Raw genomic sequence first — 19,909 nt, forward strand, 5'->3', positions numbered from 1 at the left:
GGAGAATGGAAGATCTGTAAGAGATAGCATTGCAACTGTGCTGTGGAGGAATTTCTATCTGGATTAGATTGAGCTGAGCATGCACATTCCTTCAGAATTACCAGGTTAGAAGCAAAACGAAGGCAAATGTTTACCTATTACATCTCTTCCCTATTGCTCACTGCACCAGTATGCCCAAGTATTGTATTCCATACTCAGAACTTCATTCTTGAAATACAACAGGATGAGAAGTGTCGCAAGGATGATGGTTTGTTTTCCTTGGACATCTCAGAAGAGGTATCTCCTCTTCCTCCAAGGGAAATATTTTGGCAGACTTCCATGTGAAAACAGACAGAAACAAAATGTGACTAAGTGCAATAAATGGCTTTACGTCCTTTTCTACATACTTCTGTATTGCCAAACAACCAAGCAGAGAGATCAACATTTAACTTTGTTCTTTCCCTCAGTCCACAGACCTCAAGTTGTATTATATCCTCAGCTCCAAGTGAAGAGAAGGATATGACAGAACTCATCACAGTTGAAAGTCTTCAAAATGGTATAAAATGAACTTAAAGCATAGAAATATGAAACTCTCCATTTCATCACTCTAAGAGAGCCACTCCAGGTGGGACGCTTTCACTTTTGAAATAACAGAAGATTTGAAGATACCAAAGCTTGCTTATACTTCCTTAGCAACTTAAGTCACTGCAAGACAAGTCTAGTAGAAGCCAAGTCTGAAACTGATCCAGTCAGGAATCTACCAAATGCTGACTTGCAGGAATTAAAATGAAGAACAATCAGCATAACATAATTGCTTGGATATAATGATCTCATCAATATGATGCTTACTCTAGTATACTGCAAACACACTTAAGAAGCACCAGAGCAAACACTTTTGCTGGGTATGTTTCATACATTTACAAGCCTGTTATACAAAAACCTCGCCAGTGATCCCTTGATCTTGTTCCTCACATTTCATGCTGAGGGTAAGGTGCTAATTTCACACATCCAATTAAGCAAGTATTTCACCCCAGTAACTTACTTTTTGTTTAAGTTCTTATTCATAACATCCCTCTTTTCACAAAAGATGGCAATAAATCCAGAAAGTTTTCTCACCCATTGTGAACAGTTAAACATATTGCTATGTACATCTCAAAAATCATGCTACTATTCTCATATGAATAGAAGTGAGTAACTATTATTAATTTAGTCAGATAGTCCTTTGACCAGATATCTGTTCTGGATTGAATCTTGTAACAAAATTATAGATAGATAGGTAGAAACAAATATGGTCTCAAGGATTTTGAAATTCTATTTTCCCTTCTTTTTTAAATCACCTCCTCTTTTCTGTTGCTTTTTTTTTTTTTCCATTACAAGTTAAATTTTTCTGACTCTCCCTACTTTACAAAGAAAGACAAAGCATGTTGCTTGTTTTTCCCCATACATTTTATAGAGAACTTAAGTATTAAAACTTTCCAGCACTGTTGATTAGTTATGTGTGCTACGGAAAACAAGTCTGAGTCTATAAACCACTTCTGCTTCACTATCTGTAAATTAGGCTAGTAGATATTTTGAAGCTGAACCAAAAAAATGTTACAGTTTTATGACCTTTGCAGTTACAGACAGCAATGTAGTATTTTAAGCAACTTATGATGTGAATGCTTCCTGTGCCTTCTTTCTGAGATAGCAAGATACTGCGTTTTTTAGTATCTGACTTGCAACACAGGCCCTTAAACAGAGAAGAACCAACAATATTATCTTCTGTCTCAAAAACAAGCCCTAACTACTGCAGCCTCAAGGCTTCATTTCTGCCACCTGAATTATGTGAAAAACATGGGCTTTTCTGTTCCTGAAACAAACAGGGAATTCCCAGCCTATCTGCAGTGTTACTATCAGGAGAGGCAGCTGTGTGATTCTTACCTCAACAGCAATAAATTCATGACTGCACGAACAGTGCCTTTCACCTAGATGCTACAAGTAACTTTGCAATAAAATATGCCACCGAAGATGTCTATTCAGCCAAGATTTCACATCAACAACCTATTCAACAGGTATGACTACACTGCAAATAAAAAGTAGACATAAAAGTGGTCATAAGGTCAGCATTAGGAACTGCCGGTCTTCTCACCATACGACTGCCTCGTGAGTCATTTGTCTGCATGTGCTCAGTCACCTGAGGAGTCACTGGAAGCACAATCAGTCTTGTTCTGAAGAAAAGTTTACAGATACAGTGTAGACACACATCACAAGACTACCAATCCCTACAATTCAGAAGACTGTAAAGACATGTTGCTGATTGAGGATGAAATGAAGAAGAGAATACCTTCTGCAAAATCACGGGGTTGTTTTAATCTCGTAAGGCTCCTTGGAGCTTGAAACTTAAGTACTTCTGAATTTGCAGTAATCTGTGTATGACCTTTGCAGAACTTATTTTTCTTGTACATTACCTTTAAGACAAAGCAGTGATCTGTAGGTGCCTTATATTTCACTTTGTGTTGAGAACCATAATAAATGTTCATATTCTCAAACTGAATGAAGCACATCAGATCCCGGGATGTCTATAAATAAAAACCAAGCACGGCATTGTTAGAACAAATTAACTTTTGACATGATACTCATTAAGGGACTTTCAAGTGTATGAACACTGATGCTTTTTATTTTTTTTAACTGTCATAAAATTGACTGGAGAAGGATTAATTTTAAGAGCGTGCATTATTAAACTGACATTTGGAAGAAGGTCAGCACATATTGGGAATAACACATAACAGTAAAACATTTTGCTGTTTTTCTTCTTTTGCTACACATTATTGCTTTGTGTAGAGATTCTGGCTTATGGCTAAAGAAAAAAAAACACAAAACAAACAGAAGACCATAGTAAGAATTAACTTTTGTAAAATACACACAGATCTTGCAACCACACCCCTATAATTCCAAGTGGAGAATGATGGTTTGAGGTTCTAAACTGATTTGGGAGCTTGACTCTCTTTGATACATGTAACAAATGTAAGCTCTCATTAGGAAATAAAAACAGATTTCACCTGTTTTACTTTGAATTTTCTCAAATTTCCTGGCATCGTTATTGTTCTGTTCAGCACAATATGTTGCTTAAGTAACAAGGTTTCTGTTACTGGTACACTTTTCTGTACAGAATTCTGCATAAAAAGCATACATTTTGCAATACTTTGAGTGGAAATGCAGAAATAGCCATGTCATACAGTCACTGTTGGTTAAACTGAGAAATCAGGAAATTGTGAAAATACAAACCCTCCCTACCCCTAAGAATGGGGTTATACTTCCACATGTGATGGTTCTTCTATGCTGTTTTCATTTTTACTGTTTCACTACAATATGCCCTTGAGTTGGGTTTATTTATGCTAGTGCATTTAAAAACTGAGTTTGCAAGTAAGATTTTTAATGAGAAAACACTCCATATGGTATGTAGACATGACTTCTCCCTCTCTTTCCCAAAGTTCATGTCAGGGATTTTGTCACTGACTGTATAAACTTATGATTTTCCATTACTGCAAGTTTGCAAACATGCTCAAATCCACACAGTATAAATAAGGAGTTGTTCCTTTCCTTTAGGCAATTAAGACCAACACAAATGCATTCATTATTTTCATGCAAGGGACAAAGTCACTTACTGCTAGTATTTCTCCAGTGTTAACGTGATCAGACAAAAAAACATAACTAACATAAACATTTCAAAATTATATCTACGGTTTTGATTCTGCTGTTTTGCGGCCATACTCATTAGCAGCACAATTTTGAATGGGATAGGTAGGGTAACAGTGAAAAAAGGAACGAAAATGGTAGTGATGACTGGTGCCTGGAGACATGTGTATTAAAGTGTCTGGAATTGTTCCTGCATTTTTGAAGGTTTGTATGGTATTTTATAGCTAAAGTGAAGCGCCAAAGAAAGGTATGAGAGATTTTTTTGCTTTTCAGTATTATAACAAGTGAAAATGCGATTACATGTTGGATTTCAAAACAGCTGCACCAGCTGAAGACATTATTGCCCATTAAGGGTTTGCTTCTGTATTCTGAAAAAACACTTTACCCAAACTGAATGACTGCAACAGGTCGCATGAACATTCTTTATACCATCTCAACCTGCTGCTGGCTATTGATGGAGGCAGGCTACAAGGAAATACCTCAAATGGACTTTTCATTTGACTGTTCTTACACTCAGTCTACTTCAAGTGACTTTCACATAGAATTCTAAGTCCTAATTGATAGAAAGTTGTGTGTGTGCAAGAAAACTGGAGGACAGAAAACTGCTATCTCAGGGTCAGACAAAGTCACAATAAATTGATGTGAAGGCAGCCAGGTAATCTAGGTCTGTATTTCACTGAGATTTGGTTATAAGCACAGGTCACTGGAGCAGCAGCACTTTCTTTACAACCTATCAATTGTTTTTGTTTTTTTCCTTTTAATCTAGTCATGAAATGGGAGAATTTAGTTTTACAGCACAAATTGTAATAGTAAAACTCTGTCATCAGCATCAGAATTTCCAAATATTAAGTATAAGCAGAGCTGCAGGTGGTAACAGAAATGTTTTTCAGAATACAAAAAAAAAAAAAAAAAAAGGCAAAAACAACCTACTAGACCCAGAAGCTGCCATTCTATCTTATCCTGTGGAAAAAAGAGGCCAGCCTCCCTCAAGCACAGTATGCTCAGGACTCCCCCACTTCTTCAGTGTTGGCAATTCAGACACTTTAAATACTTGGCAATGCTTAATGTCAGCAAATCAGTTCTGTCAGATGGAAGCTTCTGCCTTACTTCCTTCAACTTAAAGCACAGTTGTAAAAAGCACGACATTCTCTAGGTAAAGATCACTGTAGGAAAAAAATGCATGCCATTTCTTCACGCTGTTTTTTGGCACAAGAAGTCGGTAGCCTACAAAGTCAGACTCCACTTTTTTGTGACAAGAAATTAGTTCGGAATTTTTAAAATATTCTTCCATGGGGAACTCATGTAACAGTGAAGTGCTTTGGCAGCATAACACCAGCTGAAGAATGCTGCACTGTTTTTCTTCCCCCTGCTGATTTCCGGTGGAGTGTTATTTCTTTAATGCTTTTATCTCTCCATGGAAATCAGAAGGAGGTAAACGTGAGAGGAACCAGGGACTACATTCTAATATTTGCACAAGTGGTGCAGTCAAATTTAAAAATAAAACAAAAATATAAACAACAAAACAATAGAAGAGTTCTCTCTCAGATGCACCAGTGCTCTTATATGCCACCCTGGGAGTTCTTCACTTTCACCTCTGTTAATTGTTTTATTGCTGAAAGGATTATTTGGCTTCCTGACCTTGGTTTTTCCTTTGGGTACATAATAAATTCCAGAAGCTCGCAGAAGAAAATAACGCCTCTTCCAGGACTTTTTTCCATCTTCTTTTAAATAAAGTGCCCCTTCAAGCTCTGGCACAATGACAGATGCCCCACAGAAGCTTTCCTGTGCAACAAGAATAAGATAACACAAAATAAATGGATTTAAGCATTACCCTAATAATAAACAGTAGAAAAATGCTCTCTTGAAAAATAAAGACACTTCCTGTGTTAGTGAACATATTAACATGGGGAATGCAGTTACCAGGGGGATAAACACCTTAGGTGGGAAACTTTTCCAAGCTCAAGCAATAACTCAGCCGTACAGATTGGGGGTGCTCACACTGGAAAAGAAGATGTGTAAACCCTCTATTCTCCAAAGGGTTACACAAAAACAACTACAAAGCATTTAGATGCACCTAGAGGATGCAATAAAACAGAACACTTGGTAATGCTGTTTTTATTTCTCTATTGCTCTCTCCATAAATTCTGTAGAGAAATATACTTGCCAAGAGAATCTTCAGAAATCACTTAGGAAAAAACATCTATCATCACTTTCACTTATAAATACATGCTAGAATTTACTACACTGTTTAAGGAAATACACTTCATTGTTTGCTTGAGGTACCTACTGTTGGGCAATATTTAATGTCAACACACTTAAGAGAATTTACCAGGACTTCTGCTGGTTGGCACCTGGTGTACTAATTTTAAAAAAGAGAATCCTCAGGCAGCCAAGAAAGGCATCTTTTCTGAATTTTTACTTAAGCCAAAATGCTTACCAGTAAAACTGTGGTAATCTTTCATGTAACTTTCACATAACTCTGAATTTCCTTCTCACAAAGCATACAGTTGAAGAAAAACCTTAGCAAGAAAGGCAAAAGGCTAAACAGGCTAAACAGACTTCCTGAAAAACTGCAGAGGTTCTTCTTCTCTTGCAGTACAGCTCATGATTTGAGGTAGTGAGAAGTACATCTGTTTTTAGTGCAAAATATAATTGTTTGCTACTGATCAGCCTTACTAATAGAAAGCCACAAGGGTGTGGTGCAGTTGTTTATTTTATTGGTAGTTGTATAATATTGCTTTTACTGGTTGGTATCGTGTCATTGCTTTTCAAAGAAACACCGAACAAATACATTTCTCCACTAAACTAATTTCTCTGACAGAAGATAAAATAAGCATTTTTAGTGGCAAACAGCAGATGTAAAGAAAAAGCCAAATACTAAACCTGAGACACAAAGCTGCTATTACTGAGTATCACAGAACTTCCTGTCTCTATGCTTTTGCCCACAAAGAGCTGAACACTGTTGTTACAGGGCAAATACAGTTGGTGGCAGTTTTGGTGGCCTTTCCATTATCAACCTAGAAAGCTGGCTTACCTCCAGTAAAGCTTCTTTGCTTTTATCATTCATTTCTTTGCTTTCATTCTTCCCCTTGTTTGCCAGGTAGAAATTCTGATAAAGACATAAAAAAAATTCATATTCTTTAAAAAGATACCAATACAAGTAATCAGTTTGATAAAACCCATTCAATAGGTGTTCAATCTTCTGATACTGAATATGCAGACTAATAATTCAGCAGATGCATATGGACACTTCTTATCTGGACACTTCTTACACAAAACCTTAATCATAGTTGCCTGCTGATGAGTCTTAATTCTTCATTTTGATGGTAATTCAAGAGCACAGACACCAGCTGCCTACAGATAGTAAGGCAACTATGCATAAAGGAAGCAGATAGGTCAAGGAGTTATGCCATGCATCAAGTAGCACGTGGATCTGTGATCAGAATTATAACGCTCAAAGCTCTTGTGTTTGATCACCTGCTAAACAGAAGTGCACACAGGACTTGAAAACACAGGATGCATGGGACAGTCTTACTGATTTCCCTTGAATTAGTCAAGCAGTTAAGTTTACATAACAGAAGGCATAATTATAAAACATGTTCTTTTTCTAGGAGGCAGACAAAATTGTAAAAACCCAACAAACTTTGAAAACCATCTACTTATCCTTCAGCAATTATGTAGCAAGAAAAATGAGAATTTACCTACTGTTTTATCAGAAATACATATGTCTCAAAATTACCAAAATGTAGCAATGTATTTACATGGACAGAAATCAACAAAGAGTAAGCTACAACATGATTGCAAAACCTCATCAAAAGACAAATAAGAAATATACACATTAAGGAATATGCTGTTTCTACTTTATATGGAACAAGCAGCATATCTACCCTGCCATCATACCATGTTTATAGCAAAAAAGTTTATCTGAGATGAAACCCTGCCTTTCCACATAACCACATCTTTTTCAAGCAGTGTCATGAACAGTCTGCAAGAATGCAAGCCACAGCAGATGGCTTTTGGAGGGGCACCAAGAGAGGAAGAGGTGTGGATGACCTCAAGGGCAGCTTTTGAAAAAAACTGCTGTACTAAAAATTCACATTAAGTGAGATAGGGGACATGAGAAAGTGAGACACCCTGCAATTTAGCCTATGCAGATGTCAAGATGTGAACAGAAAAGAGACTTTTAACATTCAGTGCCACTGACAGACTATACATAAATATTTATATGCAGGATATGCAACAAAACTTCGTTGGCTCCAGAATACCTACATACATTTCAAGTCCAGAGATGAAGGTATGCAAGCATATTTTAGACCACAGCTTCATGACTGCATCAGAACACATTATTCATAGCAGAAAAAAAGCACAAAACAACTCAAAACAAAATCTGCTTGGAAGTGTATTCTCAGTGTATTTCGTACTGCAATGCCTGCCTGTGAAGCCCAAAACCATAGGTCTGAGTGAATAACAATTCCACCCAATCCACTGGAAGAAAGATACCACCGTGAGCTGCTGTAGCCAAGAGCCCTGCATATATACAACAGCACTCCCTCCGGGGCCTTATCACAGCGTGCTTGTTTGATGTGGGCACACACTTCTTCACTGATGAAGATATGAACAGAAACCTCAGAGGGCACCGTTAAGCTAGATTGGGCCTCTGGACTTTAGCATAGATGCAGAAAGCAGAAGGACATGCAAGCTGAAAGTCTTCTTTTCTTACTGATCAGTGTAAAGACACTGTAGAACTCCCCCCCCAGCATACACATGGACAATTTGTCAAGGTAAGTACACTTTGTCACTGTCTCAACAAAGCCTGAGTCATCAACTCTACTACGAGTGGGGAGAGTATTCATCTGACTTAGTCAAGTCCCCAGCACACTGGTAATAAGGAAACAAAGCTCCTCTGATTATAACTGATTCATATTCAAGCATCTGGCATTTATTTAGCAGAAACACAGACCACCCAGCACTGACAATCAGTGGTAAAGATGGAAAGTTTGTAACATTATCCACGCAGGATCTCTAACAAGGCTGCTTTTTCATAAATCAACGTTACACAGATGTATACTGTCATCTTTCACCGGTCAATACAAATTTCATTTATTACTGATTACCTCCTTTATGTCTTGGCCCTGGAATTTGAGAGGGCACGGTGCTTTTTATTTGTCAGTGGTTGAAGACCTGAGGAGCAGACTGTACAACTGTACTTATTTTACCACTGTGTGGTCTCCTATTTTTCATCAGAAGAACTCATCCCATGGGAGGCAAGCACATGTGCCCACAAGACATCATTCCAAGTCCAGTAGTCAAAGGGCATGATAAAAGGCAAGCTCTTGCCTGGCTGAGGATACCACTGAGAAAAGCATGTTTGGCTTGGGATGTCATGTCTTAATGGGACAAGATGTGGCAACGGGGTAGCTTTCAGCATATGTCTACAAATTTGAGAATTAAGTTTTACTTCAAAAGACAGTCTTTCTCTCAACAGAAAAAACTTAAGCAGAGCTTAGTTAACAGGATGGATTCACCCTCTTACAATGATAACATAAGAAAGTAAACATAAGTGGTTATAATAAAGGCACACTCTGCCATTGCTTTTGCTTTGTTCTGTTTGGATTATGAATATGGAATGCAATGGAATAGAATAGTTCAGGTGGAAGGTACCCTCAAAGATCATCAAGTCCAAATGCCTGAATATTTCAGGGCTAACCCAAACATAAAGCATGTTACTAAGAGCATTATTCAAATGCATCTTGAACATTTGAGCAAGGGGCATCAACTATCTTGCTAGGAAGATTTTCCAGTGTCTAACTACCCTCAAAGAAAAGAAATTTTTCCTACTGTTGGATTGGAGATGAGTAATCAATTGTTCTTTAAGAATTCTTCCCCATGCCCACACATACTGCATCAGTTGAATGTGACACAAAGCCAGATCTCTGCCATCCCCTTTTACCTGAGTCAGATTAATGCAGAGCTACAGGGGCAGTCTCGGCACGTACTAACAGCCAGGAATGACATATTTAGGGGACATTATGCCTACATTTCCCTCTGTGCTCACACAGGAAGCTGGCAAAACGAACTGATGACCACATGCACAAAAGTAACTCCTGTAAGGATTTTATGGCCAGACTAAGTTAATTTTGTGCCTTGCACTGCATACAACCTTTCCACTGTGGAATACAGTCATCTTTTTTTTTTTTTTTTTTTTTGTGGAAAAGTAGTTAAAATTCATGCCAGATTATTCTTGTGCATATAACCATCACGTGATAATGAACGATGGAAGACACCATGCAGCAAAGCTGCTGCTTTGTACTCGCATCTATCTCCTTCATGCAATGAGCTGCCTGATTACCCTCATCCAAAGTGCACCTGTGGTGAATCAAGAACTGGTGAGCTCACACTGGCATGCTACATGTATCCTATTTCAGCTGAGTGCAGAACACAGCATGGTTTGTACGGAATAAAAATACAAATGAGGAGGTGGTCATATCTGCAACCTGTATCATGATACATGTGCCCCCTAAACCAAATTATTAGAATATGCCAATAATTGCTCTGGAGAGCACAAATGTAAATAAAGAAATGAAGCTAAAGGCAAAGCTCTTCTGAAGCCCACAGAACTCTGCTTGATTTTATAATATGAAGAAATGTCTCCATCTGACTTTTCATGCCTGGAGGATGATGACCTTCAAGTGTTTTAGGAGGAGGGAACATGGAACAAATGAAAGATGCGCATAACCAAAGATATAGCTAACAAAGCACTGAACAGGCTGATTAAAAGCTGCCTGTAAAACAGCTAAACTGTGCAAAGTCTGCTTATGCAACTATCCCAAGGCAGAACAATATTTATCTACATAGTGTCTTCAACTTGAAACTACACTATGGTCAACTTGAAACTACACTATGGTCACAAATACACTAAGAAGAAAATGAAGCTATGATTACTAACGACTGGGAGAGCGGCAAAAAAAAAACAAACACTTCCCTTTCCCCACTTCTGTTTCTTCATGCCTTTGCCAGCATGCTGAACAGTCAGGTTTCTGCCACCCTTCTATGTTTCCTTCCTGGGTCAACAGTGGAGACAAAAAAAAAAAAAAAAAAAAAAAAAGCAAGAGAAACCATGACTCTTAAAGCTTGGCCAAAGTGGTTAAAAAACAGAACTGTCACCTGGTGGATACCAGTCCAATTTCACAGACTTCAAAATAAATACTCAAGAGTGAAGCTCATTACGGATGTCTAGATATGAAAGATATTACAACTTCTTACTGCATCTCCTTGTGCTGTTTAATATTGCTTTGAGGAAGTAAAATCCTCATTCAATTCAATGGATTTTCCATTGGAGGGCATGTTTCTTGCTTTTGGCTTATGAATGTGGGAGCAGAAGCACGAAGCACTTACTGCACCCAGATCTCTTTACATTTTCCTGAATAATGTCCCCAAATTACAGAAATTACAGAAGGAACATGCACGTGGTGTCACTTGGATCATTTGAATATTTTCCTGGCAGTTTTTATCAGCAACATAGACACACAGAAAATCAGTCCATTTAATTAGAAAATCAAATGCGGTGTTCTAGGAGTGACTCAAGAGTTTAGACTGTCACAGTGAAGCAAAAACACTTCCTACATTAGTCCTATTAGCTAAGAATAATTCCTCGAACTTTTTAAAAAATAAATAGCCTTTAAATCTGATGATCTTCCCCTTCAGGAGTCAAATACAGCATCATACAGAGCATCACTCAACTGCATGACAAAGCCCAGCCTTTCCTATAGCACAAAGGTTTTCTTTATCTGTACATGTACCAGTATGTATTTTTGTTTCACTCTTTAGTCATAGAGTCATGACGTTCCATCTCTGTAGATGAATCACCAGTGCCATTAGTGGAACAGTCTTTTGCTGTGAATTCTCTGCAGGGTGAATTATAACACAGTGAGGAAGCAGCAGAAGTGTCTGTCATGATGAAGAAGGGGGAGGAGACCTGAGGATTTTGCAAATGTTTTTTCCAAAATGTGTTCTGAAGACTTCAAAAATTGTTTTATGGAACAAAGCTGTAGTTAAATGTTAGAGAAGACTGCATGACAAGATGGCAATCTCCCAAAACAGCCAACGGCGTTAGCTAGCAGGTTGCTAGCAGAGACACAGCAGATAAACCTCGCCTTCCAAAACCTCAGTTCCTCCTTTGTGAATGAAACACGTTTAATTGATTGGTTTTTAATCTGCACCAGATAGATAGGCTAGCTTGCAGAAAGAATTAATATTAGCACAGGTCATGGACATTCTCTGGAGGCCACATCTGGACATCTTTATAGCTAGATTTTAAAAAATCATTTCATTGTACCAAACCTCTGTGATTAAAACTTAGTATCACTAATTTGTCTATGAATAAAGTGTATGCACCTAAGCAACTTTGGAATTTGTTTCTTTTGCTGTTTTTTTCTTTTTTTTTTTTCCCCAGAAAAAACATCTGCAAGTTACAGATCTCTACAGATAACCTCTGACAGAATAAGCACTAAACAAGAATAACACAAAGAATCCTGCTGCTGCAGCATTATCACTTTTCATATAAAAAAAGCATTCTGCAATTTCTGTATTCACAGAATGAAGCAACATTGAGATAGTCTGAGCTAGAGGGATGAGGCTGAACGTACTGAGAATACTGTATCAGAGCATTGGATTTCAGTTTCTCAGTGCTTATATCATAATTTCCATAAGTAGTTTGCTACACAATCACATACACTGCCCTCCCCTCCATTTGGTTTATTTTTTCAGGGAGTCAGACCAGATTATGTACCATATATAATAAAATAAGTGTTCAAGAAATATTTGGACAATGTCCTCAAAATACGCTTTAACTTCTGGTTTGCTCTGCAGAGGTCAGGCACATGGAGACGATCACTGAATGTCCCTTTCAACCAAACTCCTCTATACACTATACTTCTATATTTTACCATGTTTCGTGAGCTCTCTCTGTGCAATACTGCTTACTTTCTGTCTGAAAGACAAACTGTTGATATGACTGTACTATTTTGCATGTCCCACAGTGTTTGAATTTACTGAGCCTGACAGATGGTTAGACTTCATTACTGGCATAATATTTCAATAGTATGATAGCCACAACTGATACAGTCTCCTTAGGCTGTTTGTTTTTGAACTTATCACAGAGATGCAGGAGCTCAAAGACTACACCCATCCAGATCAAGCTCAGTGTGTCCTGAGGAGGGCAGACTTAAGATTCATATTCTGCTTTTGGTTTAGGTGGTGTTTATTTTAAGAAGTCATGGCAATCAAAATACCTAGAATCTTCATCTAAGATTTACTTCCCAGGTGGCCCTGCCCTTAGCCACAGCAAACATCAGTACAACAATATACAACTGAACCTCTGCTCATACTGTTAAGTATGTTTATGTGCAGTAGTATGACATCTTGAGTCATCTTGTATGCTTTACTTTCAAACTTTGCTTTGCTGTTTCATATTAAAAATCAATATCAATCTATATACATTCCAGGATAAGTTTTCTTTCCCTGACTGTGGATAATTCTTATGCACTTCCTCTCTGCAGATTTTATATGAAGCACTGTCTCACTCTAAAAAACGTTCCTAATGGGTACCTTGGTGAGATTTGCTGCCAAATTATGTATTTATTTTTTCAGCAATGCTGAAATTTCTCATTTTTTCTTGCTGCCCTCAGGATGCTCAATAAGATAACAGGGTCAGGACGGAATCCATCACTTGTATGTACTGAGGTATTTGTAAGCATGGTTTCAACCAAGTAATGCAAGAAAGAAATGATTTGTGAATAAATCTATGTGAAATACAGATCCTCACTTTGCAAAGTTAGTGCACAAAGAATGGTAGTGTTTACCCAGTCCTTTTCCCAGTCTAAACAAAATATAGATAATTCCCTTTGGTACTCAGTAGACTACTTAAGAATTTTCACACATAACTGACTAAGACTGGGCCTTCAAGGCAGTACTGATTTTTATCATTTGAAACAACGGTGGAAACTACAGCACTGACAAAGGCTGGGTTTTTGCAGATCTTCCATATCAGCAAGTCAACTTCACCAGTGGTGAAGTACACACATCTTTCTTCTTTTTTTTTTTTCTAAAAAATTGTTATTTTTTAACCCGTGCAGACATGATTTTAAAACTTGTAGCAGAATAGAAAAGAAAGCACGGGTTTTCAAATCCTTGCATTCAATATTTTTTTTTCCTGAAAACACACGTTTAGTTATCTCTGATTTAGAACTCAGCTGAAATAAGTAATTTAGAACAGAGCTGAAAACAAATTAGTAATGCAATAGGCTGCACAAAGACAAAATGACATCATTATCCAAATACCATGGCATCTTACCTGCGGATTTTTAAACAAAGCATATTTTTCACTTTTTTCCAAAAATAGAATCTTATTCTCACTGTCTCGAGTCCAGTCTGACAACACTTCAACAACATTCTCATGGTCTTCAAAAAACCTTTCTGGAGAGACAAAAAAGATAATGTAAGTCATACACACTCTCCCTTCTGCTGAGGCTGTTGAAATTCCTATGTCAGAGTGGAGTCATTATCTGATGTTCATTCAGAATTGGCTCTTTTTTCCTCTGCACAGAAGTGAGCAAATCCATATGAAAATAGTGTCATGTGGAAGTGCAAATCAGCTACAGAAGAAGTCTAGCACGCTCAAGCATGACTTGGAGTCCTCCTGCATTCTGTGCTGTTGCCCAAAGACTGCAAAGGACGGAAAGAGTGATCCACTAGGAGTGGATGGTTACATTCATGTCTCTCGGTGCCCTTCATGTTTATTAGCCTTAATTTCTTATTGCTTTTTTTTCAGTATGACCAGAGATGTTTTGATGTTTTCTCACCAGAGTTTCTGACTTGGGGAAAAAACCCTAAAAATTTATTTTCATATTGTTTTACTAACTGAAATAAAAAAAAAAAAAAAAAAGAAATTAAAAAAAAAAAAAGGAAAGCTTTCTGTCACCAGAAAAAAATTTGATGTGCTAAAACTGAAATCTTTTGTTTCAGGCAACTGTGTTAAAAACAAGTGTCAAAACAAAGGAAATAGAAAGGCAGAGTACAAACTGATGTGAAGATCTTCTGTTTCACTCAGCATCTCAGCAGTAATCAATGGGAGATGTATGACATACCGTCAGATCTCTCCCTTCTTGAACTGATCTGAACTCAGGGCCTCCACCCATAAAAGCCACCTGCCAAGCTGAGGTTAGGTAGTATTTGATCTCTCCTTCCAGGGTTTCACATATAAAGCAACTGAACAGACACAGAAAGCCCTTCAGAAGGAAAAGGAATTCAGCATAATTTGACAGGTAATTTTGAAAGGACTCAAATTGCATTTTTCTATAAATTCAGTATTCGGGCAGTGAATTCAACCAGCTCTCATTTTTTAAGTTGGAGTTCCCTGAGAACAACTGTATCCCCACATCAGCAGTCTTTGATGATTACATATTTCAATGGCCTAGACTGGCTGGCACAGTGTAAGAGGAGATAGCATATATTTTATAGACTTTCAGTAGTATTTCCTTCTACTTTGGAAAAGAGGTCAGTATGCCCCAGCGTGACTAAATTTTGTGAATTAAAAAAAAATCACAAATTGGGATTGGTTTCAGGGCCAGTTCACAAGTACACAATTGTTAGCACAAAAGCAACCACAATACTTTAACAACTGATATTTCTGCAATATATAAAATGCTTGTATACTTAATAAATTTATTGAATATACAACATGTATGTACATTACATAATACAATACATTAAATATATATTAAAACAGATGCATTAGTTATTACAGATTTTAAACCCAAGTAACCTTTTGAAGGGTAGACATTGTCTTACAGGAAAACTGCAAAATGATTCTAAGTCATAACAGAGAACTTACCTGCTGTGATTGCACTGAGAGTACCAAAGAGAGGCAAATAGAAGGAGTAAGGTGGGGGGGATTTATACTTTTATCATTTTTTCCTTATTTAACACTAACTTTGTTATACAGTGGAAGCAGAAAAAAGAATGTGTACCATTGCACCCGTATGGAAATTCTCTAATTGCAAACAGAAAGGCTTCATTCCCAGTTCATTTGGACCTGGTGAGAGGCCGCTGCCTCAGCAGTTCACAGACTTTTTCCAAACTACCGATTTATTTGTTTTCCTACTCTTCTTCTGTCCTGGATTTTAGAATAGTTTTTACTCATTATGAGAACAACTCTTTATTGTATTAATAGAGCGCAAAGCACCAGATTTAGCAGGGATTAAAGCAATATCAATTTTTACTTTTAAAGAAAAGGTCTTTTCACTTCAATGTTTGTAACACTTGCTCTCCCTGGTATCTCTGGTTATAACTGTGTGATGAGGAATTTAAAAAAATGCCTATCAAGACCATGAATACACCCCTGTACATTCTCTGTAATATTCATAACATAAATACAATAATATATGTCGTCATCTTAACACTCAGACACATTTTTCCAAGTTACAAAATACCAGAGGAAGCAACTGTCTAAGATAAGAAAGCACTTTAAAACTATTCACAGTGACATTTGTGACACCTCTAGGGTCTAATGCCACCTCCAGTCTTTTCTTTATTAAGATAGGCTGGTACAAAAGAATGCAGCAATCTTCACGCATCATCTTAATGGAGTAGAAAGAACAGACAGGCAGTTACAGCCTCTTTTGTTCTTATAAGCAGAGGAGTACCTCCTTGCTCATGAGCAGTCAGGCTTTTTCCAGCTATTTTTATATTTCTTTGTTTAGTTCAGCAGGTTGATTTTTCCTGAGGTTCTGTTGAATTACAATATTGATATTCACCTTTCTTTGTGTATTTTTGTATACTTGCTGTGAGTCTGTAAACCAAGAATGCTAGAGCCTGTTTGACAATTTCCAGTTTCTCTATCGAATGCTACTCTTAAAGAAAGTTGTGGCAATTTTCTATTTTCTTTTCATGTAAATACCTTCACAGCCTAGACAATAAAAAATTCTGAATTAACTTACAGTAAGAGAATACTCCATTCATGATCAAACACTGAAGTCTTTTTGAAACAAAACTCCTGAAATAGCACCTGATAATGTACATGCTTTGCACAGCTGTCTGTTAGGAACCCAGAGGGCTGGGTAGTTACTCCCTAAATCATAAGGTATCATCAGCAGAGCAACACCCCCAAAGAAGAGCAATATTCTGTTCACAACAGTGCTTAAAAAAAGGACCATCAGAAGTGAAAAACACCAGAGATGACTGAAATGCTTCTGAGTTTTGTTTAATGACAGTGTTTGTTTGTTTGGTATGTAGCAGTCTGTTGACAGCACTTCAGCACTGCATTTTCTCTTCACAGAGTAGAATTGAGTGGTTGTGTGTTTGGGTCTGTCACTCCCTAACAAACACTGTAAAACTCAGGTGATCCTTTCAGATTGTGTAAAACTGAACAGTGGAAATAGTGCTGAGTGAGAAGCCTTCTGCAGCCTGCACCACTGACAAATGGAAGGCTTGATTTTAGAGTAAGAATGGCGTATTCCTGCATCCTCCTTCAGCTTCTAGATTAGGATTTTCCATACCAGCAGACACATAGGCAGAAGAAATGTTATTACATTTCAAAATTAGCATAAGATGCAATGTATCTACTTAATATATGCTCAAAAATAACCCTACTACTACACCACTTACCAATCTGCAGCTCTGGATAGACTTCATACAGACACCAGTCCACACTGCAGTCACAATGGGTTTTCTCAAAGAGATTGTCTAAAACATCCCGTGTCACCTGGCGTTCATCTACCATGAGTGACTTTGTGCTGTTATCATACATGTGCACCTTGACAACAAGCTGAGGACAGAGTCACAGAAGGCTCAGTTAATTTCAGAAGCAAATAACGGGCTAACTTGAATCTGCTAATGCAAATAAGAAAGATTAAGGCTGAAGGTTATTACTGGTTCAAAGGCATCCTGTGGCACAGTGAGACCGGAGAATAAAACAGATTGGAAGCTCTGACATTATATTGCCACCAAAATAAAGATCTTTTCTCAAAAAAAGGAAATTGAACTTTACCCTGTGCATTGCTACACGAAAGGTGAAATTGCTATGGAGAAAAAGCAGAAGTTAATCTCTCTAATTAAGGAAAATGCTTGATAGGAAACCCATATAGAAAAGGACACAGAGTCTTTAATGAAAGCTACTAGTATGGAAAGATATAATTCAGTTTTACATGAGAAGAACAAATTTTTCCAACTGCCAACTGACTAACCTGAAATCAATAATAAGCAAATAGATTAGTTTGTTACATTGGCTGAAAGACACTCATTGTCCCTTTATATTGTGAAGCAATTGTTAAACAAGAAACTGTGTGCATCTTTGCAGAGAGGAACAACACAAGAAAATGCTGAAGTATGTAAAACCTGATAAAGCACTGCAAATATATTACAAAGTACTTCAAATATTCCATTAGTACTGAAAGTAGAATAACAATTGTCTGCAGGATCTGTACAGAGAACCTGGAACTAAAGTGGTGAGTTGGGAGGACTTTTCCATAGCATCTTGCATAAATAGCTCCTTTTAAAAAGGGGGTATGAGAGGCTTTGGGGCCACAGAATCTCTTTTAAAGCTGACACAGAAGCAGAGAGGTAGGATTCTCAAGAAAAAAATCTACATTGTATCTGAAAAGTGAAAGCAAATATAACAAAAAAGTGAACTTGCTTTGATTCTAGCCCTTCTACGTATTTTCTCTAAACTAAGCAACTGAGCCACAGCTCAGATGATTCAGAAAAAGAAATGCTGTACATGCATGATCTAAAATGTCTCTGGGATTAAAAAAAAAGGGTATTTTATCTAGTTATAGTTGACTGCAGACAGAAATATGTAGGCAGCTTCCAATTTTTCGTAGAACAGAGAAGACTAGATTTCTTGGCAACTATTTAGGTAACTGAGAATTCAGAACTGACAGAAATTTCAGCTTAGCGAGGAAATGGCCACAAGAAGATTAGGTCTAAGTTCCACCCAACATTTCCAAATCCAGTCTGTGGGGAAAAAAAAAAAAGTAGAAAAAAAAAATGTTTCAAATGTTTCTTGCCAAGGAAAATTGCAAGTACTGCGAGGAAAAGGTGACCAGCATTTGTTACAGATCTAAGAGACAACCCTGATTAAATTCCCCCAGTACGCTGCTTCAGAAGTAGCACAATGTGCACAGGTGTATGGCGTTCTGTGGAAATCATCTTAAACATGGACACCCTCAAATTTACTGGAAGCTTCAATTCTTCTTCAAAAGCCTTCTGGCTCTGATCTATGATTCACACCTCCTACTTGAGCAAGACTGAAAGGTCATGCCTGTTTTTCCTTTACATCCATTTTTCAAAGCCACTGAACACCTGCAGCTTCTGTTGAGTTCACCTGTAACAATAGCTTAGGACGAGTAGGTACATTTACATGATACTCGGTGCTGCAAAGACATAGGCTGAATGCTTTTAACTAATTAGTCTGGAGCAAATTTTTGTACATTACTGCACTGCCATGAAATGATTTAGCAAGAAGATCCTCACTAATTTAACTGAGATTAGCTAAAGCCATATCCAGTCTAGAAGAGAAGCTTAATACTTTTGGAATCAGCACAGCCTGAGTAAGCAATGCTTTTATATACCTTCCACTTTCTCTAAAGCAATCTTTCAGGACTGTGGGCTTTGCCTCGACACTGGGGGATGAGGAGGGGAAGGTTGGTCCTCTTAGAAATAAGTCCCCCAGAGGTAGTATTCTCACAGACCTCTGTACAGGAAAGAGTTCCACAGAATATTTGTTGATGTCTCAAGTTCAAGACAAAATATAAAAAAGCCTAATGGCTTTTACTAAGATCTTCATTATTGAGAACAATGATAACAGATAATTGGTAGCTCTTATTTCACTATTTTAAGGCTCACCTTTTTAATTTTAGCTTCCTTCAGCTTCTCCAATGCAAGTTTAATTTTGTCAGCTTTAGCTCGCGCCTCTTGTTCTTCCTGAAAAGACACAAAATAATTCCTATACTTGTTAAGTAAGGCCAGCAATTTACATACACCTGAAAAGAGTTGTTTCCTGTTATTTGTATCCAGAACATAAGGAAAACCGTGAGAAATTGCATAGTTATGGGGAATTCCCAATTTTCTTGAATTAAAATCCTCCCACCAAAGCTGTGAATTACAAGTGCAGTTCTCTGTTTAGTTTTCTAGTCATAGCACCCTTAAATGAGCTGCTCCTCAAATGATACAGGAATGCTTGAAAATGGGGCTGTTCTAT

The 19,909-nt window shown here is 37.5% G+C and overlaps 1 protein-coding gene across 2 annotated transcripts in view; it reads right to left on the bottom strand.

Annotated features, from left to right (window-relative positions):
• Positions 1-19,909, bottom strand: part of APBB1IP (amyloid beta precursor protein binding family B member 1 interacting protein) — a 58,804-nt gene that overhangs the window by 18,477 nt on the left and 20,418 nt on the right. For both annotated transcript variants that reach the window (XM_052694448.1, XM_052694449.1), the window contains exons 5-10: positions 19,555-19,632; positions 17,317-17,476; positions 14,006-14,127; positions 6,689-6,763; positions 5,293-5,436; positions 2,427-2,537 (exon numbers count right to left, since the gene is read on the bottom strand). In XM_052694448.1, the coding sequence (XP_052550408.1) occupies positions 2,427-2,537; positions 5,293-5,436; positions 6,689-6,763; positions 14,006-14,127; positions 17,317-17,476; positions 19,555-19,632 (690 nt within the window). The remainder of the gene's footprint in view (positions 1-2,426; positions 2,538-5,292; positions 5,437-6,688; positions 6,764-14,005; positions 14,128-17,316; positions 17,477-19,554; positions 19,633-19,909) is intronic.

The sequence above is a fragment of the Tympanuchus pallidicinctus genome, unplaced genomic scaffold (assembly GCF_026119805.1).
Source record: "Tympanuchus pallidicinctus isolate F22 unplaced genomic scaffold, pur_lepc_1.0 scaffold3, whole genome shotgun sequence".
NCBI classification, from domain to species: Eukaryota; Metazoa; Chordata; class Aves; order Galliformes; family Phasianidae; genus Tympanuchus; species Tympanuchus pallidicinctus.